General features: G+C 38.8%; 1 protein-coding gene across 3 annotated transcripts in view; it reads left to right on the top strand.

Moving 5' to 3' along the window:
• pkn1a (protein kinase N1a) overlaps nt 1–26243 on the top strand; it is a 67470-nt gene that overhangs the window by 28942 nt on the left and 12285 nt on the right. The window contains exons 1-10 of one of the 3 annotated variants that reach the window (XM_030141061.1): nt 9859–10004; nt 11994–12188; nt 13538–13643; nt 16189–16337; nt 17290–17410; nt 21775–21920; nt 23384–23597; nt 24633–24827; nt 25770–25879; nt 25969–26112. In XM_030141061.1, the coding sequence (XP_029996921.1) occupies nt 9963–10004; nt 11994–12188; nt 13538–13643; nt 16189–16337; nt 17290–17410; nt 21775–21920; nt 23384–23597; nt 24633–24827; nt 25770–25879; nt 25969–26112 (1422 nt within the window). In that variant the 5' untranslated portion in view covers nt 9859–9962. Of the gene's footprint in view, nt 1–9858; nt 10005–11993; nt 12189–13537; nt 13644–16188; nt 16338–17289; nt 17411–21774; nt 21921–23383; nt 23598–24632; nt 24828–25769; nt 25880–25968; nt 26113–26243 lie in introns of those variants that run through there. The other 2 variants (XM_030141046.1, XM_030141054.1) reach the window with 2 other exon arrangements.

The following is a 26243-nucleotide window of genomic DNA, read 5'->3' as shown; positions in this document are numbered from 1 at the left end:
TTTACTTTTTACCTGTTAAATTTCCCACATTTTACATATCTTTCTATCTTCTTCCACAACGGAATATAATATTTAAAATGTTAATGTTTGAGTTTGACCTACATTGGATGTTATATTATTACTTTTGATATCAGAACAGTTATGGAAGTGTTCCAATTGCGTTTTCTGAAGACCCTGGTATGTAAAATGACTAACCAAAGTGACTGAATTTACAATAGTCCAAACCATTTTTACTGCCATTTCTGCACTGCTTTGTAGTATTATCTTGAATAAGTAAACCAGCCATTTGAAAAATATTTTGTTGACGTTACTGACAATGGAAAATACACTTACACACACCAGTAACCGAAGGGTTGGCGGTTTGAATCCCAATCTGTCCATGTGCTGTTGTGTCCTTGGGCAAGACACTTTACCCTCCTTGCCTCCAGTGTTGCTACTCACACTGGTGTATGAATGTGTATGAATGTTTGGTGGTGGTCGGAGGGGCCGTAGGCGCGAATTGGCAGCCACACTTCCGTCAGTCTGCCCCAGGGCAGCTGTGGCTACATATGTAGTTTACCACCACCAGAGGGGGAATGTGAGAGTGAATGAATAATGGATCCTCTGTACGCGCTTTGAGTATGCATTCATAGAAAAGCGCTATATAAATCTAATCCATTATTATTATTATTAGTAGTAGTAGTAGTAGTAGTAGTAGTAGTAGTAGTACATTAGGCCAAATCAATGTGTATAGACAGGGTTACCAGGCTCTTGAAGAAGCTTTAATAATGAGTACTGCACTAGGTTAAAAACAAAATAGTAATGGAAGCAATAATGGATACTTTAAAGTTCCATTCAGTGTTCTTGCATGAGTTGATCCTCTGATAAGTTTGAGAAGCTGAAGGGCCAAAATAACAAGGACAAGGCAGACTGTCATCTTACATTGTGCAGATTAGGTTTTATAGCAGATATTTTTGAGTGAATTAATGCTAACGTGAAGGCCTTTGTGTAAACTCAAACAAAACGTCACTTATTAGAAGCTGTCGTATACCACAATGACACTTAATGCGTCTAACACACAAAAACAGCAGTTATTAGTATTTAATGTGCCATTTATGATGACGTTAAGAGGATTAAATACATATTTTTTGAGGAAAAATTACATCCCATTGTATTTCCGTAGTGGTTTTGTGTGTTTCAGCAATAAGGCTGTTGAGAATCAAATACTAATACCCATATTTTGCATAACAAAACAGCAATGCTCTGATATGTGTTGTCCAGAGAGACAGGAAAAGAAACTCAGAAATGTTTTCAAAGGAATACTCAACAATGACATTTTATGCATTGGCTGTGAAATATATACAGAGCAGTTTTGTTTTGTTGGTGTGTTTTTCTTTTCTGTCCTCCTCTGATGTTTAAGTAGCCTTCAGGACAACCCTGTCTCTCCCTCTGGTGCATGTATTTGTTACAGTAGTTCCTAAACAGTCAGTCAGTTGAATGAGTTTGGCACTCAGGTTTGTCCTGTCACTGAAAAATTGAATAGAGTTCAAAGAATAGAGTTTCCTCCACAACTGCCAAGATGTCAGAGTGAAGTGGCCAGTCTGTGAAAACAATAGGCTTTGACAAATAATTTATAATGACGTTATATAGGCAGGCAATTAAAAACAATAGATCCAGCTGCACTGAGGTTGGACAAGGATGATCTAAAATGAGTGGAGTCACTGCTTGTTTTGCTTGATTTTCCTTTTAATATGGATTAGTCAGACTGCAGTCTAAACCTGAATCTTCATCACAAAGGTTTACAAAATAATGAACAACTAGGCCATTCAGTCAGGGGGGGATATGAAGAGGAAGGAAAAAGGGTGAAGAGAAGAGAGGAGGACAGTCAAGGAGTCAGAGGAGGTGATGTAGGAAGGCCCTGTAAGTGTTGGACATGTCTACGGGGGTGAGAGGTCAAACACTGCCCTCATTCCCACCAGTGTGTTTGTGTTATGTGGGTGTGTTTATGGAGGGTCAGGTCACTCTGCCCTGGTTTTAGTGATTGTAGACATTTTCTTTGTCCCATTGTGTGCTCTTTTATTCTCCCCTCCACCCCTTCATGCTTTCTACCACTTCTTACTGGTGTATGATGCATTATAGTGTGGAAACCATGTTCCCATGATTCTGGTTAATACTTGTGACAGGCTTGATACAGCACAAAATGAAGAGGTGGAATTAGTTGAATCCAAACTGTCTGCGTTCCAAGTTGCTGCATCAGTATGGTGTGTGACACTGACATGGTTTTCTTGGACCTTTAAATTGAACAAGCCAGAATGTCTGATCTGGAAAAGGGCCTGTTTAGTTAAAGTTAAGTCACTTTATTGTCCCTGAGGGGAAGTTCAGTTTCTGTATTGTACCCATCCTAAAGCACAAACAGCCCCTAACATTAATACTTACCACATTAGGAGCAGTGAGATGCCACTGAAGGCATTCTGGGATCAACTCCAGATTTGTGTCAGTACCCTGGTCAAGGGTACTGAGAGGAGAATTAACCAACCCATACCTGGTATGATGGTGGGGGAAACTGGAGCACCCAGAAGAAACCTGCATGGGTCCAAGAATACAAGCAACCTCAGCGCAGAAAGGCCCCATTTTGACTCAGAATGTAATACATAACCTTAGAGCTGTAAGATTTAGGTGCTAATCACTAGATTATGGAAGACACACAGCTTTACTACTTTAACAGCTGAAGAAATGTCAGTGTTTTTCTTTTTTCCTCCATACTTGGAAATCTGAGGGGCTTTGTCAGTAACTGCTTCTTTCCTTCTTGGTGGTTTTATTGGGGCACACTTGTTGCAGTTTGAGTATGCAGTCTCCCTCTGCCCCATTTTCATCTCCGTTGTCCCATGCTTGTTTGTCTGCTCCAACCCTGCGACCCTCTCAGCTGTGCCTCATTCGTCTCTCTCCTCCCTCTCTTCCTGTCCTCACGCTGCCTTGTCTTTGTTTGCCTCGGCTGTCTGTCGCTCTCTCTAGCGACTTCTCTTGCCGTCTTGGTCATGAGCATGACTGAGCAAACTGCCTTTCGCTGTTGCCAGTGTATTATTTTTTTCCCTGACTCTGTTACAGATGGTCCACTTGCTATTTATTGCCCATTTGTGTTCAAGTAATACTACACTGCTCCAATCAGACATGTACTGTACCCTTATTGTTTTTACTGTTTTTACATATAGCAGCATTTGCCTTGATGACTTATAGTCTCATAAGTGCTTTTCCAACCTTTAGGGCCTTGTGGACCAACCTTTCCCTTGAAAGAGGGAAAAGGTTTTCATTTCCCTATCTTTCCTCTTCTTCTCTGCTCTGCACTCAGACTGTTGGACAAGAAAAGGAAATGGTAATAGCCCAGCAGCTCGGTCTGTTTCAGCAGAATAACATGTGGCCCCTGTGGCAGTGGAACATGTCTACAGGAAGTGATCTTCAACTTGCTGTAAATCCATGTGGGAAATCACTTTGCAGACTCATGCATCTGTCTCTGCTGATATGTGTGTGGGTCAGTAGTTTTACCAAGTAAAGAATCTGAGTACTTCTTCCACCACTAATTCCACACTGTAAAAGTACTATATATAAGCACTGTAAGTTATACTTCAAAACCTCTCTTTAGTAAAAGTTCAAAGACCACACTGTGAAGATATTTCACAAGTATTAGTTTTGCATTCAGAAATTTCATGTATTTATATACAATCAGTAAATGTAAAAAACAAAACAAAACAAAAAACAAAGAAAAGTAAAAGTTACTGTCCTGTAAATTGTCTCTGTGAAGGTTTTTTTTTTTTATTAAATATTTTGGTTATCATATTAACAGGGTGGCTGTATTTTAGTGCTGTAGATATATTACTATATATCACATATAGTAATAATTCATATTCTATAAAATCATATGTATGAAGTTGATGTCCTGTGAGAGCTTCATATTTTTAAAAAGTAAACATTTCATGGTAGTTCATTTAGTTTAAAAAGGTTAAATGTAGTATTGATATTCTCGACTCTCAATATTAGGGGGAAGTTGTGTATGAGAACACAGTTAAGACTACTTATAAAGTATAAATAATGTCAAGTATATATGTATTATTGTATCAAGGTTTCTTCAAGCAAAAACTCATAGTCAATTACTTTTATACTGGTCACATTACCAGTATGTCTTAGAATCCTCACATGCTGTGTCAGTTAATCATTTAAAACCACAAATCACCTTCACTTTCTGTACAGTTTTGTGTTGCCAATAGCTGCGCTGTAGTTGAGTAGAAATAAATGTGTTTTATGTACATTTAGTGCCTCAAATTGTACTTCAGTGAAAGCAGTTGTTTATATTCAGCCACTGATGTTTGTATGTTGGTGTGAAAGACCTCAGCGGCTTTCCCTTTGCTAAATATAAACTGCCTTTGACAGTGTTTGTATATCATCCATCTCAGTCATGGTCTGTATGTAATTATGGAATGCTGTAAAATATAGATTTTATACAGATTTCATTCTTTAAAATATAAAAGCCTGACTGTGACAGTTTATTGTCAGTATGAACAAATCCTTTCTGAACATAAATTTGTACAAATGAATGGCTTTGTGATGTAGCTATCGATTCTTTTTGAAGCTGAGTATTCTACCAAATATTTCAGAGATTAATCAAGTAATTGGATTTCATCATCGAAAGCCGTCATCGAGACTCATTGTTATAGACTACAACAAATGCATAGCCCATGTTCTAACCAGCACTGTTGCGTTTCTCAGTTAGCAATCACATTAAATCAGCTAATGTTAGGTTACTGTTGACTGGAAGATGGGCATTTACCTTGAGCTGGCTTCGGATGTGTACTCACACACATTGCATGAGATTCTCAGTTTTTTTAAGTTTGGAGTGATCCCAGACTTGGGACATCTTTTGCCTTTTCCGGATGGTCTCCTTGCTCTCTTCCATGGCACCAACTTTTAACTTTTTGACTCTGTTGCGTGCATCACTGTTTACTGTCTGTGTAAAACATGATCCCCGGGGCGGAACGCAAGTGACTAGGCTACTTAAACAAAATTGATAATTAATTTTATTTAAAGATCTTTTGTACTCTAATTACTCAAGTACTCGTTGCAGCTCTAGATGGAAATGTCAGATTTTGGACAGTCACTAAACATTCATGCTTCCAGATGTGGGTAGTCTTTTTCTCCTGTGTCCTTACTGATTGTAGAGAAGAACTAAACATACCATTTATCTATTTTTTTTTTCAATCCAGAACTGGTTCTTGTCTCTTCCTCTTCTGTCTCATTCCTCGTGTATTATTAGCTCTGACTTTTAGCTCAGTCAGTCCTTCCTCTGTTCAGACATAATGCTCTTTGTGTTTTTTGTCATCAGCTGTAAACAATGAAACTGAATTTTATTTTTGTAGAGCTCTAAAAGACCAGACAAATTACACCCTGCACAATAACACAGTCCATGAGGCTGAGCTCAGCACCCCCACCCACATCCACCCATGAGACGCGTCCTCATGTTTCACCAGAGTGAGTGTCATTTTGTGTGTCTGCATATCTATCTATCTCTCTCTTTTTTTTTTTTTTACATCTCATGCACGCTTGCTCATCCACGCCTTTCCGTGACCTCTGTGTGGACATTATCTGTGCACTGCGTGGTTATCAGTGGGAAAACTCCAGGCCTGGTCTGCATAGTGAACACGCACACTTTGTACCATGTTCACTCTTGTCTCACTCTGTCCAGCCCTAGGCTCCTCCACGTTGCTCACACAGTCTGATTGAATTAGCCTCGCTTGGCGCCGTTATCTATTGAATTAGCCCGTCATTACTTCCCCGGACACCGCCGCCGAATGTTCCTCCCTAGGCCAGTTCACTAATGAGCTGCACGAGATGACTCACTCTGGCCCGGTAGCTGTTGCCTTCTTTGTGGTATTGCACCGGATAAACAACTGTATGATGACAATTTTCAGTATTTTACTGAATGATGCCTTCGACTTTTATGAGTCAACTCAACAGATTGCTGATCAGTGACAGCTTGGTGATTATCTGCATCATATACAGATCAATAGATTGTCCAACTTCTGGGCAGGAACTGACAGGAAGTATACTACAGCCAGTTGGCCAGGTGACAAAACTTCAGGAAGTAAACAGGGGATATTTCTACCTTCACCACATTATGCAGTTAGTGTCTCTTGATAACTGTTGATACCATATCCCTGGTTTATTTTACCATATTTCCTCAAATTGTGACCAAGGACTTTATTTACCTTAGTTGCAGAAGTTATTACCCCTGTTTTTTTAAGGAAAAGTTGTAGAAGTAAGACTTCCTCTGTTTAATACTAGAAATGGTTATATATAGTATGAATCTTTATTTTCATCTGTTCCTGTTTGCAATGTTAAAAGTCACAGCCCCAAATGTGTGATCAGTTTGGTTTGCAGATTCCTGAATGGGTCACACTAAGTAATTCTACATCCTAAAAAGTATAAACTACCCATTTTTCCTGAGTGCTGATGTTGACTTGTTTCAGGCAAAGTGCGGTTTTGTTTTACATATATCCTTAAAAATGCAGTATATAGAGTTGATGTTACTATATTTAACAGTGATTTAGTCAGAAGCTGGATGAGACGAGAGGGAGCAGAACAACGGAAATGACCTCTTGAAAGCAGTGACTGATGCTGGAAGTGGAAGGCAAAAGGCTAAACATTTCTTAAGTGTCTTTTTCTTCAGCTGGTGTCGATCTTATGCAGTTTTTTTTTGTCTTGTCAGTGTATGTTTCATCGATATTTTACACTTAAAATCTTGCTATAGAATGACTGCTAGCAACTCATTTGTAAATTGTTGGAGTTCATGCTGTGGCTCTGATGGTGTGTCACAGTAATTACATAATCATGTGATTGTGAGTATTTGAACTGACCTCAGTCATTTTGCATAAATGTTAGTTTCCATTCCCCTGTAAAAAAAAATTGGCCAAATGAAACAACAGAAAAGCATATTTTTTCACCGTTTGATGCATCTGTTAATGGCACCTGAGTGGGAAACTGGTTTATCTCAAGGTGCTTAAGTTGTAATCTTCAATCAATGGCATTCTGCAGATCATCAGTTGACATTAGTACAGGTTTAGTTCATATGTCCCAGTGTTCAATGCCAGTATATACACTAACTCTTCTTCACAAGATGGATGTGTGTCATTATTAACTATTACCACCTACATACTATAATAGCTCCATAAAATGAACAGACAAACTGTAAATTGCAATCATTGTTATGACAATTAATTATGAGTTAAAATTTCCTGATCATGGCAGCCCTAGCCTCTGGTTGTCTCGCACGATCATTTCACATTAGTTGGAGTCACATTTCATTTCTTATCTTCACTCACACAGATCAGTTGAGGAGCAGAGAGATGAGTCACTTTCATGAGAAGAGAGATTAACCACAAACATCCCAGACTTCATGCACATAACTAGTCCACTTTCTGACTGCACAGTGAAACTTTTCACCAACCTGCACTTTTTTCTCAGTATCAGCAGGTGTAGATTCATGAATTTCTGTGTAGTCTTCATATTTTTTCACTGTCTCATTGCATACCTCCACCATATTCATTAGAGACATAAAAGATTCATGTCAAAGCCCATCATCAAGGACTTCCTGCATTTTGTCATTTTTGGTGATAACACTGGCTGCTGTCTTCCTCTTCAGAGGCCCAAACACACAGGTGTAAAGATTACCAAAGTAATTTACTCAACTAAAAGTAGTTATATTTGGTGACTTAAGTTTAAAAAAAAAAGTGCAAAAAATATATACAGGGTGGGGAAGCAAAATTTACAATATTTTGAGGCAGGGATTGAAAGACAGTGTATGACCAATTAGTTTATTGAAAATCATGAGAATTTATTTGCCACAAGAAAATTTACATAATAGAAAATGTTTTTATTTTATGTGTCCTCCTTCTCTCTCAATAACTGCCTTCACACGCTTCCTGAAACTTGCGCAAGTGTTCCTCAAATATTTGGGTGACAACTTCTCCCATTCTTCTTTAATAGTATCTTCCAGGCTTTCTTGTAATAGTTTTGCTCATAGTCATTCTCTTCTTTACATTATAAACAGTCTTTATGGACACTCCAACTATTTTTGAAATCTCCTTTGGTGTGACGAGTGCATTCAGCAAATCACACACTCTTTGACGTTTGCTTTCCTGATTACTCATATGGGCAAAAGTTTCTGAAAAGGTATGGATAATAGTGTTAGGTATGATTATGACATCAATATATGTTTGGTTTCAAAACAATTGATGTAGTGCCTGCTGAGAAAAAACAACTAAATGTTCATTGTAAATTTTGCTTCCCCACCCTGTATAAAGTGAATTATTAAAGATTTAGTGCAGTTAAAAGTTTAAAATTTGATATATTCATATTTTCTGATTATATGAAATATGAACTTTAATCCTTTTCCAGTCCTAAATGGCACAGTATACATCAGGTTTGAGGTCAAATAAATAAAGAAATATTTGAGACAGGATAATACTAATGTCTGTCATGAGGGTGTAGTTTTGAGATTAAAAAAGCAAAACTATGTGCAGTACCACCAGATTTACACAAAACATTTATGGACATATGTAAAATTCTCTTGTGCAGAATGCATTTGGACTTTTTTCAACCAACTTCACGTCTCTGGGCAAACAAAGGTCATCATAAATAACGCCAAAGTTTTTCTTCATCATCATCTTCAGCCTTGGTGATTGGAATTTTTGTTCATTAGGTCTCATATATCATGTTTTAACTTCTGTTGCATTTCATCTCGACTGCCTGACATGGAATGAGCAGCTGACTCTGTCTTGGTGCAGGAGATCAAGTCGTTTCGTGGCACATACAGGAGTTCATGGCGATTTTTTTCTTTTCTTTTCTTTTCTTTTCTTTAAAATTATTACTCTGTACCAGAGACTGAATTGAAATGAACTAAGTAAAATAACTCCAAATAAAGATACTATAAGTTAAAGTTAAACTATAATTCTTAAAGTAGAATTGTACCACACGAAGTCTACTTTGTCAAGTCTAATTTGTTACTTTCATTCCTGAACAAGCATCAGTCAAACTGTCAGCGAACTCTATCATTAATTCTCTGATAGTTTGTTTTGTTTTTTTTTATCAGCTGCCTGCAGTGTAGTGCTGTCATCTGAATTAGCCATTCTCGCACCTGTGCATTAGGCTACCCATTAAATATTAAATATTTATAGAATTAAATATGACAAGAATTTTGACATATCACCTTCGTAGTATTTGATGATTTCAGCAAAAAAAAGAAAAAGTGATGGGATTTGTTATGCAGTCTGACAGATTATAAGACAATACTAAGTTTAGGGCTTATGGTACCCTGTGCAGCTTACAAAGACATATAACCATATTTTCAGATGTCCCATAGGCGTTGTATAGGGTAAAGCGACTCCCTGCTAGGTCTGGAGGTGTGGGGCTGAAGGAAATACAAGGTTGAGCAAAGAGCAGAAATTCATCCCATCCTTCTTCTCTGGCTTTGATCCAATGCTTAGAAAACGCATCCTTCCGTTGTTTCCGTACCGAAGATTGTCAGCGGTGTAAGTGAGAGCAGAGTGAGAGTCGTCACAAAGTAAGTCGGATATAATTAAGAGGCGAGAACAAGAAGACGAGGAAGACATGGCGTTTTAGAATCGAGAATGATTTAGGAGGATTACGGAGGATGTGTCGGTGTGTAGAGTCTCTGTCCCTCTTTTTCTCACTCTCCACTGACAGCAGCAGAATCGGGGAGGAAACAGGAAAGGCCTGAGCAGCTTGGTGTTGGGACGGATATCCTCTCTCAGAGGCGTTCCCCCTCCTCCCTCACTTAACTCACGGTCTCTTTATCTGTTTTTATCGTCTCCCCCTCAAAAACACACATTTTGCTCTCAGTGTGGCACTAGCTCAGGAGTGTACCAAAGCTTTCTGCATCTCTCTCTGGGTTTTGGGTCGTCGTATCTGGGTGAACTATGTGTTGGCATGGAGACGAGGAGGATGAGGACAGCTTGGAGGTGAAGTGTTGTTTGTTTGCGTTGTGTGTTCCTGTAATAGTGAGTGAGTGGTTATGATTTCAAGTGATTAACTCCTGCTGTGTTCCTGATTGTGTGTCTGGCTGATGTTCTCTCGTCTCTAAATCTCTCAGCGAGCAAGTTTTAGTTCTGCTAGTTGTGATTTTTGCAAAGACAAGTTTACCACGCTTGCGTCGAAGCAAAGGAGGCAGGAAAAACTTTTATCAAGAGTTTCCCATTCGGGTAGTTGCACTCCAGGCTTGAAAAAAGTGTTTGTCCTTTCAGGTTAAAGACTACATAGCAAGGACTGGATATTGTTCAAAAACATTCCATAGCAGTACTAATACTGATACTGTAGCTTTGATACTGACCCCTAAATGATATTTTTCTGTACAAATGTTCCATTTTAACAAAATAAATTACAATAAACATACAGTACAAATCTTAGTTTCATGTGTCAGCACCTTAGTAGTTTTCCACTAAAGATAGTTTTATCACATAAAAAATAATTTCCTTTATTCATGCTGTAGCTAACTGTTACTTTCAGTGCCCATTAATCTCCAGATTATTTTCTTCATTAATGGATTGTTTAGTCTTCAAAATGTCAAACAATGGAGTGACTGTATCTCAAACCCAAGATGTCGTCCTCAGATTATAACCCAAAGATATATTCAGTTGATGAATGGAAACCAGAATGTAATAGAATTTTACAACTGAATCACTCAAATTACTCAAACTAATTATCGATTAATAACATATTTATTCATTAATAAAGATAAGTTGCCTTAATTATGGCAGCTCATCTGTTTCCCACAACTTGAACTGGTCTGTTCACATGTTCTCAGCAGTAAGAATGTGTAAAAGCCATGTCTGCATACACTTATGAGACTTACTTCTTATACTAATAATTGGAAGTTTGGTATCAAACGACATTTTTCTATCCTCAATAGTCTCGCTCAGTCATCACCAGGCAGTAACTGACCATAATACGGCTGAGGTGCAGAACCAGAACCAGCTCTGGCCACCACCTTGCTACCACCAGCTAAAGTAATGTAAAATCAATGTCAAAGTCAATGTGGAGAGCATCAATACATGCTAAATGACTTTTCCCAGATCTGATGGTTGCAGCTGGTCAGTAGTAGACTTATTTAGCAAGTTTTGTTGCTTATTTACCATTTTCTTTTCCTAGTTTTTGTATATGGTAATAGCAGTTCTCCAAAATTCCAATTTCTATGGAACATCACACTCACCACCTGTGTGCCCTAAGACTTTCTCGGACTAGTCTAAATTTATGTGACAATGAATCCATGTTTCCTGGAGCAGAACCCTCAAATCCCACATCCACCCACCGCAACCACAGGGCTTAAGCTGCCCAGAAACCTAGGGAATACCCCGATAACATTTCTCACACAGTGGAGAAGGGCTCAATTCTGCCATGAACATGAAAGAGGACAATGGAGAACACCAGGTCATGGGAGAGCTTTGTAACTGACTCTGATATTTGTACACAGTTTGAGTTTTGGCAAGCACAGCTTTTCCTGAAACTGGCATCTCTAATGGTATTCAGTAAATATATGGAAGTCGTGTAAACAGGTTCAGTGTTGCAGATTTGTTTTGGGATATTGTAAACACTGGTTGAAGAAGATTTTTGTCATTCCTCTCTGCTCCTCCTGCCTCCTTTCCCATCCTCCAGCTTCCTTTTCTAGCATTTTCATTTTTGCTCAGCTTCGCTCTTTTCCTCTACTCCCCTTACTTTCGTCTCCCCCCTCTATCTCTTTCCTCCCATTACTGCCTGTCTTATCACACTCACCATCTCTTCCTCTTAAGTCTGCCTCACATTTAACACCTCCCTTTACCGGGAATAAGCTGGAAATAATAGTCACGTATTCTGATGAAACACTGTGTTCTCTCCATAATAGTCTAATTCTTTTGCTTTCTTCCCTCTTTTCCTTCCTTTTTTCTCAACCCTCCCACTACGTCTGACCCATCCAGAGTGACCCAGGTGGGCTGTCGGTTCTAGAGCAGCTTGGCCTGGACCAGAACTCCGATTTCTCTGACTCCAGTGTACAGCAGCTTCTGGATGAGCAGCGTGAAAGGATCCGAAGGGAGATCCGCAAGGAGCTGAAGATCAAGGAGGGTGCAGAGAACCTACGCAGAGCAACCACTGACAAGAGGAACGCTCAACAGGTCAACCAGATTCATGATTATCTCCCAGCTCAGTGTTTACTATTAACCTAAAGTCTAGTCTACACACACATAGGTCTGTTTTAAAAGGGAGTTTTTTCTCATTCTTTCAAAAAGAAAATTCAATCTCCACAGGCAAAAAAAAACTGCATACCTTTGTGTAAACATACAAAATATCCTAATAGCAAGGTTAGGGGCGGAATATTTTTATTTATCAATTCAATAATTTCTGTAAAGCCTTGTTAGGTGACTTTGTTGTGATTTTGGGCTCTATAAATAAAATTGAATTGAACTGAATTACAACTGTTTCATATAAAGTAGTGATAACGATGCACATATTACATGCCAAAAATAAAGTTTTCTCATACTCTAACAGTTTCCAACTAGTGTCAGCCTAGGATGGTTTTTCTACAAGGTTTCAGTCACCTGAAACTGCACTCGTGTGAATGAAAGGACAAAAAAGGCTTAGAAACTACCTGTAAATGTGTGCATACAGATATTTTGCCTGTTTGATTTGTTTAAGATCTGTATTTTTGTTGAACAGTATCAACATGATCAATATCAACAGGGAGGGTCAGAGATTTACCAAGAAAACATATCGAAAGTTTATGGGAGAGCATATCTAAAATGTTCTTGTCCATAGCAGACAAAACATCAGTGACCACCAAGGCAGGGTTTGATGATAAGATCGGGGAAACATGGAAATTTTACATCACTGCCACAACCAGGAAACCAGTGTAATGACTGTTATTTGGAAAAGTCTTTAGTGAGTCAGACAGAAGATACTTCACTTGAACTTGGTGGAGCGGCTCGTAAATCATGTTCTCTTTTTTTGTTTTCACTTTTGGAATGAAACTAATATGTTTTTAAACCACAAGCAGCATTTTTGGCACTTTGAGGAAATTATGTACTGTAGTTATATTTAGATTCAGATCAGATTTAGATCACTTTACTGTCATTCAGGCAAATTACATCAGAGATGCACTGCAGAACGAAATGACAATGCAGGGTGAGCAGTAAAAACACATAGTTAAAAACACAGAAAAAAGAAGTTATAAAATACTGGTGTGGTAGTGCAGTGAGTGAAATAAATATATGCAAAACGAGAGAATAAATAGGTAATTATTGCACAAATAAGTAAAAAATTATACGCAATTTTTCAGAGGTAATTACACATCCTCTGTTTACAGTCTATTCATATCACTGCTGAACTTACTACTAAATGCTACCAAAGTTTAGAGCTTTATTCTAGGGCATAAATAATTAAACAGATTACTTGTTAAATCCTGTACAGTACAAGAGAAAACATAAGCATAAATAAACTATAAATAAAAATGTCTCTCTGTGTCCAGGTGGACAGTCAGCTGCGGAGTTCAAACCGCAGACTGGATGATCTGCACGCTCAACTGCAGGAACTGGACGCTCACATTGTGGTGAAAGGAGGGGATGAGAATAAAGGTATGTTTAAGAGGAATTCACTCCTGTTTTCATCCCCCTCCCCCTGACATGTGGCCAGATATAATGCCAGATATAAGAATTTTTTGATTTGTAATTCACTGGTCTTTCTGTCTTATCTTGTTTTCTTTTTCTATTCCAATTATCACTACCTGCTATAACCACTGGCACAGTGGAAAAATTCATGTGAAATTAAGAAATATTAGATTCTAAATGATCTTTTTAATTTTAAATTAAAATGATCATTTAGTTCCTTAATATAGAGGTATGTAAATAATTAACTAAATGAGGCTATTCACAGGTGTTTGTCACAGATCTGATGACTAATAGCCTAATTTTAATCCTTTATGACAATAATTACATTAACTTTCAAACATTCTTAGACACTTTGAGATCAAGACTGTGAAGGGTTTACCCCCACTCTGAGTACGGTGATGATTTGTGAGACATCAATAGTCCAGGGACAGTCTTCTCTGCAGATCCACTTGCCAGTCTGAAAGGGTTAGGTGTGGGTTTTGTATTGCTGTTCTACCTGAAAGGGCCCCTAAAAAACAATGAGTATCACTTCAAGTCTGGACCATATCACTACACTTACATTTTCACTACTTTACCTTGACGTGATGTATCCCTTTCTTTCTGTGAACTGAAGCCATTTAAGCGTTTGTTATTTATATCTGACAATAACAGCAATTATGTGGTAAAGTTAGGGTTCTATGTTTTTTTAAGCTAATCTGGTGTTTTTGGATACTATGGATCCAAATGGAGTAGTATGACAGCTAGGAAATGAATGAGGTTTGACACCCAGTGAAGGGAGGGGGAGCCACACACCTCTGATTTGAAGGTATTAATATTGGATTTCTCTTTTACTTAAGCAAATTGTATGATGTAGAGCAGGGCTGTCCATCTCAGGCGCTGTCCATACAAAGATGGTTTCGGTCGTATCCGCAAAAGTTTTGTATCGGATGGGCTTTTTGTCCACACAAAACCGGCATTTTCAGTCACTGAACCTGCAGCTTTTTGAAACGAAGTCCCAGAGTAGATAAATTTGAAAATGGCGGTTTTGCATCTTTGTCTATGCAACCAAACTGCAACTTTTCTAAAACGATGATGTCATAGCCCCACCTCTCTAACCTTCCACCTAACCTTTGGTGGACTACGGATTAGTGCTCGTGCTACAACAGTTTTTGAGTTTATTGGAAATATTAAATCAAAATCTTGGGCTACTCTTTCATTACAATGAGCAACAAACAACCATAGCTAACAATATTCACTACATGCTCTTGGATCTACCGCAGAGAGTTGTTGTTGTTTTTCTTCTTCTTTTGTAGTCTATGGTTTGTATACAGCGTGCAAGCTTTATGTGCGTGCTCCTGCTCCATGTCATCTTCTCTATTTTTTGCGAGGGCATTACAACGCCACATACAGGCCTGGCATTTGGATTACATCGTTTTCAGTCATTTTCAATGGTTTCGTGTGGATGCAGATATTTCCTGAGATGACTCTGTGTTTACGGAGCACTTTTTTGAAAACGACAAAGAAAAAGATCGGCCAGGACAAGATGCAGTTTTGTGTGGACGTGGCTTCATTGTAGTTCAGGGGCCACATTCAGCCCAATTTGATCTCAAGTGGGTGGAACCAGTAAAGTAACAGCACAAAAACCTCGGAAAATGTGACAACTCCAAATTTTCTCTTTGTTTTAGTGATAAAAAAGGCAAATTGCTTTCTGAAAATGTTTATATTTACAAAGTATCCTCTCCAAAAAAGAAAAAGGTGGAACAACCTGAAATTTCTTAAGAACTATATTATGTCTCATCTTAGCATTTACACATATGGATTACACTTCACAGATCACAGTGGATCAACAAAAGCACAAGACATTTTAGTAACAGGCATAACATTGTTAGAACTGCACTTATTTTTCTTGAGAAATTTCAGGTTGTTCATAGGTTATTCCCAATTTTTGTGAAAGGATAGTTTGTAAATGTAAACATCTTCATTATGACAAAAATTTGGAGTTGTCATTATTTATATTTTTTATGCCATCACTGTACTGGTCTGACCGCTGGAGTTTAAATTGGGTTTTATGTAGCTGTTGAAAACCCTTAGCTGTTAATATCTTTGGTGTAATTTTTGCTCTTCGTAAATTCACTCTGCAGGCAGGATCGAACCCTTTGGTGGGTCGAATTTGGCCCATGGACTGTATGTTTGACGCCCCTGGTGTAGAGTTATCCCAAATCCAAATGGTTGACAATACATCACCATCAGCTGGAAGGCTCATAATGACTTTCTTAATTTACTTTTCTTAAATCATCCACTGTATTGCCACCTTTCTAGTGTCATAGGGCTATGAATGTGTGATGTGACCAACTTATCACATCTGTTCTGTTATTACAGCATGTTTACTCCATAATAGGCGAAGACAGAAAATCAGGAGTGCAATAATATTATCTGAAACTCCCCAAACAGTATTCTCTCTCCAGGCCTCTCTATGTGAACTCTTGTCTTGTTCCTTTTTATATCATGTCCAACCTTCCCCATTGCTCCACAGATGAGTGTCCTCAGTCTCCCGGGGCCGAGAGCCGAACGTCAGCCCACAAAGAACGCATCGCTGCCCTGGAGAGGCAGCTCAACATCGAGCTCAAAGTCAAACAAGGAGTGGAGAATATGATCCCCATCTACGCTAATGGGTCCACCAAGGTATACAACATCTGTTAAATCCATGCCACATATACACACTGCTCAGGAACACACAATTCCATTTTGTTTCAAAAATATTTAATTACCTCATTTCGGTTTCTGTAAAGGACATGCCTGTTTGTAGGATACAGTACGAACACAATGTACTCATCCTCCATTTTGCTGACGATAACAGCATTTACCTTCATGATCCATAATTTTGCTGACTCAGGTTTGTACTTAATGTATATAGCTGATGACAAACACAAACCCTGAGCCTGCCCCGTCTCATGATTACTTCACCATTCCCCTCCCCCTCTTTTATTGTTTGCAGCATCTCTTTCACCTTCTCATGTGACCTTACTCTCATGCAACCACATCCCTTTTTTATTTTACTGCTCCAAGCCCAGAGAAATTAACCCGCAAGAATTTGTAGGCATTTAATTTCCTACTTGTAAACTGCTCATACTGGACCTGATCTTTAAAGGTCCAGATTTCAAGGGATGAAATTTCAGAAATATATTTATAACTATATTTTCTTTAGTGTATATTCACATCAAAATATTGATCATGGTATTTTTGTTACCTTAGAATGAGTTCTCCTCTCCATTTTCTTCATTCTTCTTTGTGTTCTTTGTCTACTTCTTTTTCTGTGTCTTCTTCATGTCCTTTTTTTCTTCTCTTTCTCTTTCTCCTTCTCCTTCCTCTTCCTCCTCCTCCTTCAGACTACCAACTAGTCACCTTTTTTTGTGTTTGAGTGTGAACCGCAGTTAATATTCTCTTGATAAAATAATCCCACCAACAGACAAAACAAACAGGGCTTTTAGGCAGCCACCATAGGGGATGGTGGGGGGGGTGAAGGGAGTGGTACTGAATTGGTCGCCCCTTATAATTTGCACACTGAACCTTTTCTTTCAACCATTTTTACTTTTCAAATTTCCCTTATTGTATCATTTTCTTCTACCTCATTCAGGATAAGAAGATGCTGCAGACAGCCCAGCAGATGCTGCAGGACAGTAAGACTAAAATTGACATCATCCGTATGCAAATCCGCAAGGCTGTACAGGCCACAGAGCACAATGACGACACACCGGGTAGGTTTAATTTTACATGCTACTTGCAGAGATGTAATTTAAGTTACGGAATGATGCACTGTGAAACACGTTGAGCTGTATAGTGATGTAAATCTAGAAAAATATTAAAGTCCAATCCCAATTCACCCCTTGGCCATCCCCCTTACCCCGACCCCTCCATCTTGCGTGTTCATGTGAAGGGGTAGGGGAGTCCCGATTCTCGATGAGTCGAAGGGGAAGGGCTAAGGGGGAGGAATGTTTGGCCCTCAAAGCAGAGATTTTTCAGGACCACACTACAAACAGAGGGGTATGAGAAATCTCCCATAATTCTGTTTGAATCATCAGCATGGAGGTAAACACAGCAAAAAAGGGCAGCAGTGTGATGAAAGAAACACACAAATGTACGTATTTTCTTCATAAATGACTTAATCATTTGATCGACCATGTAATAGCGTTTCAATGTGTTATGGATCGCATTTCTGCGGTTTGCGGTTGATAGCCGAAAAAGATGCCCAAAGCCCATGCAACAGAGACAGTTACAGCTGCTGAGGAAATGGTGAATTATTTTGCAAACAAAGTTGTTGCATCTGTTTATAGCAGCATCGATAACTGCTGATGACGTAACAAGTCTCGAAGGGTTGTCCCATTTCACAGGGGAATGTTTCAACCCTGACCCCTTGCAACTCCCTTTCAAGGGGTAGTGCCAAGTGCAAGGGCCAAGGGGTAGGGGTAAGGGGGAGGGCCAAGGGGTGATTGGGGATTGGGCCTAGGTTTTACACAGGTGGGTTTCATATCTGTATCGGCAGATTTGCTCCAGTCTTTTTTCTCATGTGGTTTATGACTACAGGCAGCTGCCACTGACATGTGTTTTTGCACTCTGGCTTTCTGCGCGGTTTTATTTTCTCTCCGTATGATACAGTGTTTTACTGCCTGTTTATTGATCTGTGTATGCTACTGTGTTGTTGCTGTCTGGAGCTCCTGTGCAGAACAGTGTGTTCACATGTCTTTGCCTTCTCGGTCTGTTTGAGGAAGAGCAAAGGACAGATGGGCTTAAAATACAGAGGACTGATACTGTGTTGAGTGTGAATGGCAGATTGTCATACTTTATGAAGACATAATGTTATTGTGTCATAGGAAAAAGGCCCAAATGCAGACTAAGGGACAGATAGACATACAGGCAGGGTTAATGAATATGTCACCTAAAACCAAAACAAAGCTAAGTAGGAGGTAGAGATGGACTGGTTTACAAATGATCAGTAACAGCAAAAATGATAACAAAAAAATAATAATATAAGCCACACCCACAATCAACTCGATGTTTGTCAGTTTAATCATCGGTGTTCCAGATGTGTTTTACTGATTTAGTTAGTTAGGGATTCATCATTTCGATTTGGATGTTCAGTTCAATCATTGAGCAAAAAATGGTACACGTCTACCAGGGTGACGCTGGGCGATTAACTGACTAGTTGTTGTCATCATAAGGGTGTGACTATACACTTTGACCCTCAGGTATTCAAAGCACTTGAGGTTCCAAAAACAAAAGCAAGTGCAGCAGACAGGCTTCAGATAGCAACAGGGAAGACGGATTACACTGTGGAACTAGTCAAAGAAAACAGGTGAGCATCATACACAAATACAAACCATGATAAGACCAGAGGCAAGTAAAAAGGAACAGGCAATACAGTACATAGGGGCAGGAAATGAAAAAAAAGATTTCAGAAAAAAAAAAAAACAGAAATATGGTCAAAATATAGGTCTCTATGATGCAAGTTATTACATTTGAGGATTAAGACTTGTTTGTATTAAAGCTGTATTAAAGTGATGGAGACATGACTATGTGTGTTTGGGGGTGGACAAATAGAACTAGAGATTTAAAGCCTGTAAAATGGCCCACCTGGCACATTATTACAATCAATCAAATTCACACACAGAGGGACACACAAATAAAATTACCCTGCAACAAAGGAAGCGGCATGTACAAAAGTCTCTTTCACACACATATTACAGTTGTATGGTGATGTGTATAAAAGCAGTACAGAAACAGGGTCTTAGCAGGTGTTTGCAATTTTGAATCGAATATTTTGCACAAAATATGCACTGTAAGCACGCATTCTGTTTCAACTGCACTTTAAAGGTGCAATTATATGAACAAATAAGAACTCGCAGACTGTGTCAGGGTGATCAATTCAGGGCAGGTGCACAGGAGTGTAAAGGGCAATATGTGTTATGGACCATTACAGCCCCTCCACCAAAACGTCCACCTCTAGTCATCAGTCTGCAGTTTTCCAGGCAAAGTGTAGCAGGGACTGATGGGAGGGGGAAAACTAAAAAACAGATTTTAAGGTTGCTGTATTCCCTTTGGGGCCATCTGTTTCTTTCTGCTTATATCAGACTGAGAGCCGATGGCTGTGAGCAGAGTGGGTGTCTTTTAAGGCAAAGAAGATAATGGCTGTTTGGAAGGATTGTTTAAGGGCCTTTTAAGGCCATATTTTATGGCCCTCTATCTCCTTATTGACATAAATCATAAAGCTGAAATCCTTTATCTTTGTATGTAATGCATTTTGGTTTCACAAATTCTCAACTATGTTTAAGCACAAATATGGAGCAAGTTTTCATGATAGATTGTATGCCTGTCTGTATGTGGCTTAAGACTAAAACTAGTGGTAAAAAGAAACTTGTTATCTGAAATTGAAATAAAAAAAAGCAGTTATAAAGGCAGAAGAGAAATGATAGAGTAATGCAACACAAGCAAAAATAGAATATAAATGCACGTGAAATAATTTTTATTTTTAATGTCTCCCAATGTTTCATGTCGCACAAGATTAAAATTGACCTTTTTAATAAATGCTGTTCAAAAAACTGCTTATGCAACTAAAACTAAAATCAAAAAAAGATTAAGTACAAATCCAATGAAAATTTCTCATTAGTCTGACCTACACTTACCTGCTCTGTTGGTATTTTATTACCTGTACTGGTAACAAATATAATTTGTGCTTTCATTTTGACAGTTAATTTTTTTCCTCTCTTATTCCGTGTCCAACATTCAGTCAAAACCTCGGTCTCCTGGTTCTAGGCCTGTCTTCTTTCCACACACACAGAGCTGTGTGTATAGTGTACACAGACAGACAGTCTCCAGGCACCACACCCGCTGGAGGGGTCATCTAGCAGGGCCTGGGCTCCAGGCAGAGCACCTTATTAGGAGATAAAAGCATCCACATCCATCTCCTCCACAGCCCCCACTTTTCCCTTTCTTTCTGCTTCAGTCTCACACAGTGTTTTGAACAGCTCATAAGTCATAAAAATCATATTTAATGACTCCTCGCTGCCCTGTTGTCCTTTTCCTCACTAACCTAACATTTGAAAGTCAAATGAATCTTTTGAAATGAAGCTCATTCATTGCTCTGTATTATCTCAAACATTGTGACGTCTTCCAGGTATTTGTGCCGCTACTATGCCATTAAAATCACCACTCGGATATAATCATCCATCATGAGTGCTGCTCTGTGGCTGACCTGTCTGTGTCTCTCAGTGAGGGAGCGCGTGTGCGTGTGCGTGTGCGTGTGCGTGTGCGTGTGCGTGTGCGTGTGTGTGTGTGTGTGTGTGTGTGTGTGTGTGTGTGTTTAGTTTAATTGAGAGTAGTGCACCTAATTTTCTGCTTTAATCTGTTTTATCATGATCAGGGGTTTCCATTTCAGGGTTGCAATGAATAATTGTTAGTGTTTCATTACAGCCTCTTCTGCATCTTGAAGAGGCAATTAGCTTTGAATGAAGAATAACTAAAAATGAAAGTGTATAGCTTGTCAAATAGTGAACATCCTTGAATTTTGTGTATGTATTCAGTGAGAATTGTAGCCTATTTTTCTTTAGTTAATCTAGTCAAAAAGCATGTGAAGAAGAATTAATTTTCAACTATTTGTAATGATTCCAAAATGTTTTTTTGTTATATTTCTCACTTTTTCATCAGATGGGTGGTCCAAAAAATGTCTTTTTCTATTATTATTATTATTATTATTATTATTTAAAAAAAAACAACAACTACTGATTTCTATATCTTAGCATTTAAAAATGAGCACTATTTGGAAACAAAGGTTGGGGGTGAAGTTAATGTTGAGAAGACAGGCATTGCTCACCTCCCTCCAGGCACCGCTAATGCTTTGTCTGTCTTACTCTTGTGTAATGCATGACATGCATTAAGGCATTACCCTAAGTTAGTATGCCCTAGAGAGTTACCTACAACAAACTGATGCCAAAACATCAGACTATAGTCTCAACAGCAGCTGCCAGGATAAAATTATCACTGAATAAAAGATGAAAGGATGTTAAAATAGCATCTAATGCAATGCCTTATGCTGGTGTATAATATAATTTTTCTGCCACTGCTACAGGTAACCAGGACCTGTGTGGGGTCGAGCTGCGCATTGAAGAGCTGAGGCATCACTACAGGGTGGAGCATGCTGTCGCTGAGGGGGCTAAAAATGTTCTTCGGCTTCTGGGGGCCAGTAAGGTCCAGGACAAGAAAGCCCTGTCAGAGGTTAGACTAAACAATCACACAAACCACACAGAGATCCTTCTTTAGAGACGCCCACACACACATATCATATAACATTAAAGGGGTCTATGTAGGATTTATATTCCAAACTCTCAACAGCAGGGTGAAGTTACATACCAGAACACACTTATGACTACCAAAACTGTCATCTTTCCACAGACTGTATCACTCACTGAGAAAAGTATAAAGCTCATTGTTCACACACACCTGTATGATGGTATCATCAAGTTTTCTTCTCCAAAATAAAATTCCTAGACGTTATTTTGACAGTCAAAATAACACTGTGTCTTTTAATTTGCATTTGGTACATCAGCTGATGGTTTACATTATAGCTCTGTTAGCTTTGGTTTGTTTTTAGACTGAAAACAGCCACAATAAAACCAAAAATCACCCGTTTTTAATACAGTTTGTGTTTTCAGGAGGAACACTAAAGTTCTGTTTGGAATCGAACAAGGTCAAAACTGTCACAGTTTAGTCTGAACCATGAATCAACAAACATCACATAATAACTTTGTACCTTCATAAGCCTCATAATAAAACTCACCTGTGTGGTAGAAACACTGCAATTTCAGCATCAAACTACATTCTTTTCATTTAGTGTGTTCAGTGGTGAAAATGACAGCAGAGGTTCTAGTTTTTGTCACTTTGTCACATTATTTGACTATAAAAGTTGTTTCTTAGTGGTTCTCATCCCATCTCCTCACTATCTGATGCTTTGGTCAAAGGTCAAAGGTCAATGGTGCTAGTTTTCCTCACCATGGAAGGCATAGTGACTCATTACTTCCTCTAGTGGTCACAAAATCTGATGAAATGTATTCAGTTCATATCCTAACAATTGATACACTGGTGTCTTTGGCATAACTTCACAGCTATTTATTCTAAACACTCAAATGATAATTTTAGGTAATTTTTAATATTGCAAAATAGAAATACTGCATATAGCCTTTTAACTGATGTGTTTGGGTTAGGTTCCATTAGGACATGTTAATTTATGCTGCATCTGTCATGGTTCAAACACATATAGAATATCTGAATATTAGAATATTCTCTTACATCACTTTCACTTAAAGCATGAGTGATTTTGTCTTGAGTGTGATCATCTTTCACTTCATTAGTTGAACATCGATCCATCATTTATACTTGCAGAACAGCTTCGACTACTGAGCACCATGGAATCTTACTAAAAAACACATTTACCCTATAAAACTCACCTATACTGCAGTTAAAACTTTTATCCCACACACCCCATTCCTTAGTCATGAAACATTATAAGCAAATCTCAAATCATGAACTCTAATGAAGTTAAGTGTGAAAATGTGATTAAAGTGAGCTAGGGGGACCAGCTTATATGGGCTTTTAGACTCAATTTCTTACCATTTTAAAGTTAGATTTTGGATGTAGACCTGGCAGTGCGTATAAATCTGCTCTGTGTCTCTGCTCTGCAGGCTCAGTCTCGTCTAAGCGAGGCGTCTCAGAGATTGGACCTGCTGAGGGACTCGTTGGACCAGCGTCTGGCGGAGCTGCCAGAGGACCATCCCAAGTCCAGCGTCATCAAAGAGGAGCTGGTCCTGGCTTCGTCACCTGCCTTCAGCTCTCGCCATGGTGCACCCTATCTCCACAACCAGTACAGCACCCTTAACAAGCCCTCACCTCTGACTGGTATGTTCCAAATAGTATGATAATGCAGGCCAGAATCAAAGCAAATGCATTGTACAGTATGAGTTTAGAAGAGAGAAATGAGAAAAGAAGTCACAAATATTTGCATGATCTTCACATTAACAACCTCAGATCTTCTGCAAATAATCTGCATAGACATACAACTGCTCAAACACAAACACTTATTGCACAATTACAAAATGAACCAGCTAAAGAAGTAAATTAGAAAAGTAATCGGAGAGCGCAGACCTCCACCAAGGCAGATCACCCCCCCACCCCACCCCAATCACCACCACAATGTAATCATGTGTTCCTTGTGCCAGTATCAACATTTCATGAAAATTTCATGAAAATCCGTCCATAACTTTTTTAATTATCTTGCTAACAGACAAACAAACAAACAGACAAACCCCGATGAAAACATAACCTCCTTGGTGGAGGCCATAAAAATATATTACCTTCACAACACAGTAACCAGTAAAACAATGGAGGTATTGGTACTGACATGTTCATCAGCTGCCGGTGCTTAACTCAACCTATGACTGAGTTTGGTTTTATAAACTTTTCCTGTGCTGAAACATTAACATGGCATATGTCACTTTGTTGTTAACGGTAGGTTTAAGTGGCAGCAATAAGTTTAAGACAGCAAAAACATAATTTCAAAACACTTTAATGTGCTCTAAAAATTATGGGTAGATGTCTTTTTATTTGCCTGTTTTTAATTATTTCTAGTGTAAGGGTGTTTGCTTTGCTATGATACAGAAGAATAGGAATTACGACCCATGTGTGTTCAATTATCCCATTCAGCTCTGCATGATGGGTTCTGTTCATCTCAAAAGAATCCATTTATGGCTATTTGTGGAAGCATGTGTGCATTAGGCTAATGCACACAGTTCAACAATATATGTAAGACAGCAATATAATACCATGCAACTGGTATAGATTTATAGTCTGGACTTGAGACCAATTTATTTATTTCAGCTCCAGTGACTGAAATCTATGGTTAAACATGCCTAAACTGTTTGCGTTTGTCTTCAGGTACCTTACAGGTGCAGCTGCTGGGCTGTGTGGGTCTGTTGGAGGTGGTCCCAGGACGCAATAGAGGCATAGCAGTTATGCTGCCATGTTACAGCCCTGGAGACACCAGGTCCTTCATGAGGGGCAGCAAAGGACTTTATGGACGTAGCGGCTCAGTCAGCGGAAAGACGCCTAGCAAAACAGACGAACTCTGCTGTAAGTGTCCATATATGGTAACAATATCTTAAACACAATATCAGAATTCTCACAATTAACAAGATAATGTCATTTATTAAGTTTCATTCATTTCAGGCTCACTTTTAAATGTGTTTTTGAGAGAATTTTTTATTTATCACATGACTTAGATAACCCACTTGGCACTCCACAACAAGGCCTAAGCCAGTCAAGTAAATTTCAAACCAAATTACCTGATTGGGAAATGATTGAAAAACAGTTTTTATACATATGTTTTTCTGGAGGTGATGGTTAAACTTGCTAAAGAGTGAAATAAGATACGTCCTTTTTTTATTATTAAGTACAAGTAAATAAAACAATTTGCATGAGAGCTAATAAAAATGTACTTTTTTCATTTCTGACCAACTTACTCAAATTATCAGTAGGAGAGAGCATTAAGACTAAACCCTGTTAGTAAAACTAAAAACAAATCAATAGCCACCAACATGAAATGTGCAGCTTCTTCAGAATGTCAGAGCATACCCAGCTAGTGTGTCACATTTCGTGAGTTGTCTAATGTATCCTTGCATTAAAGTCTAACACTTAAAAAAAAAGTCTTATATTTAAATCTGTTGAAACCTGCAGAGACCCTGTCTATTCATGGGGAGTTGAGCAGTCATAGTGATGTTACTTAAACTGCAGCATCAGCAAACTAAGCATTTCATAAGTAAATACACTGAGTAGGCAATTTACTAACAGCTTTTTAGTTTGTGCACTTTTCTGCAGAGCTTCAAGAGACATTAATGAAATGCCTCAATCAATACTTCCATTGTTGCATATTCTGTTAGTAGCTTTTATTTTACACAGCTCACTGCTCTCACAGGTCAACAAATTTCTTGCACACTGTTTTCGCCTCATGTATTTACTGTACATATCTGTGTATCAATAACTTCTATTAAGGAAATATAATTGCTTTGTGTGTAGCTGAGGTGAGTGCAGTATTAAAGCTGGATAACACAGTGGTTGGACAGACAGCGTGGAGGACAGTGGGAGAACAGGCCTGGGACCAGACCTTCACTCTGGAGCTGGAGAGGGTCTGTACACACAAGAACTCCTACAACTCATAAAGGTAACCAGAGCCATCAGAAAAACAGGGTGTGACTAGATTTGTGTGTGTTTTTAGGCGAGGGAGATGGAGATCGCTGTTTACTGGAAAGACTACCGCTCTCTGTGTGCTCTGAAGTACGTGAAGCTGGAAGAGTTCCTCGACAACCAGAAACACAGAGTTCAGCTGGAGCTGGAGCCTCAGGGCCTACTGCTGGCTGAGGTACACACCAACACACACATTTGACTATCACTAAATTACTCACAGCGATGGAAAAAATAGAAAAAGGAACCGCTACACATAAAGCTGCAAACAGATGTCCATGCTATATGAGTGCTATAAATACACACAGA

Source organism: Sphaeramia orbicularis, chromosome 1 (genome assembly GCF_902148855.1).
Source record: "Sphaeramia orbicularis chromosome 1, fSphaOr1.1, whole genome shotgun sequence".
NCBI classification, from domain to species: Eukaryota; Metazoa; Chordata; class Actinopteri; order Kurtiformes; family Apogonidae; genus Sphaeramia; species Sphaeramia orbicularis.
The sequence above is the reverse complement of the archived record's forward strand: the minus strand, read 5'-3'. Positions and strand labels throughout refer to the sequence as shown.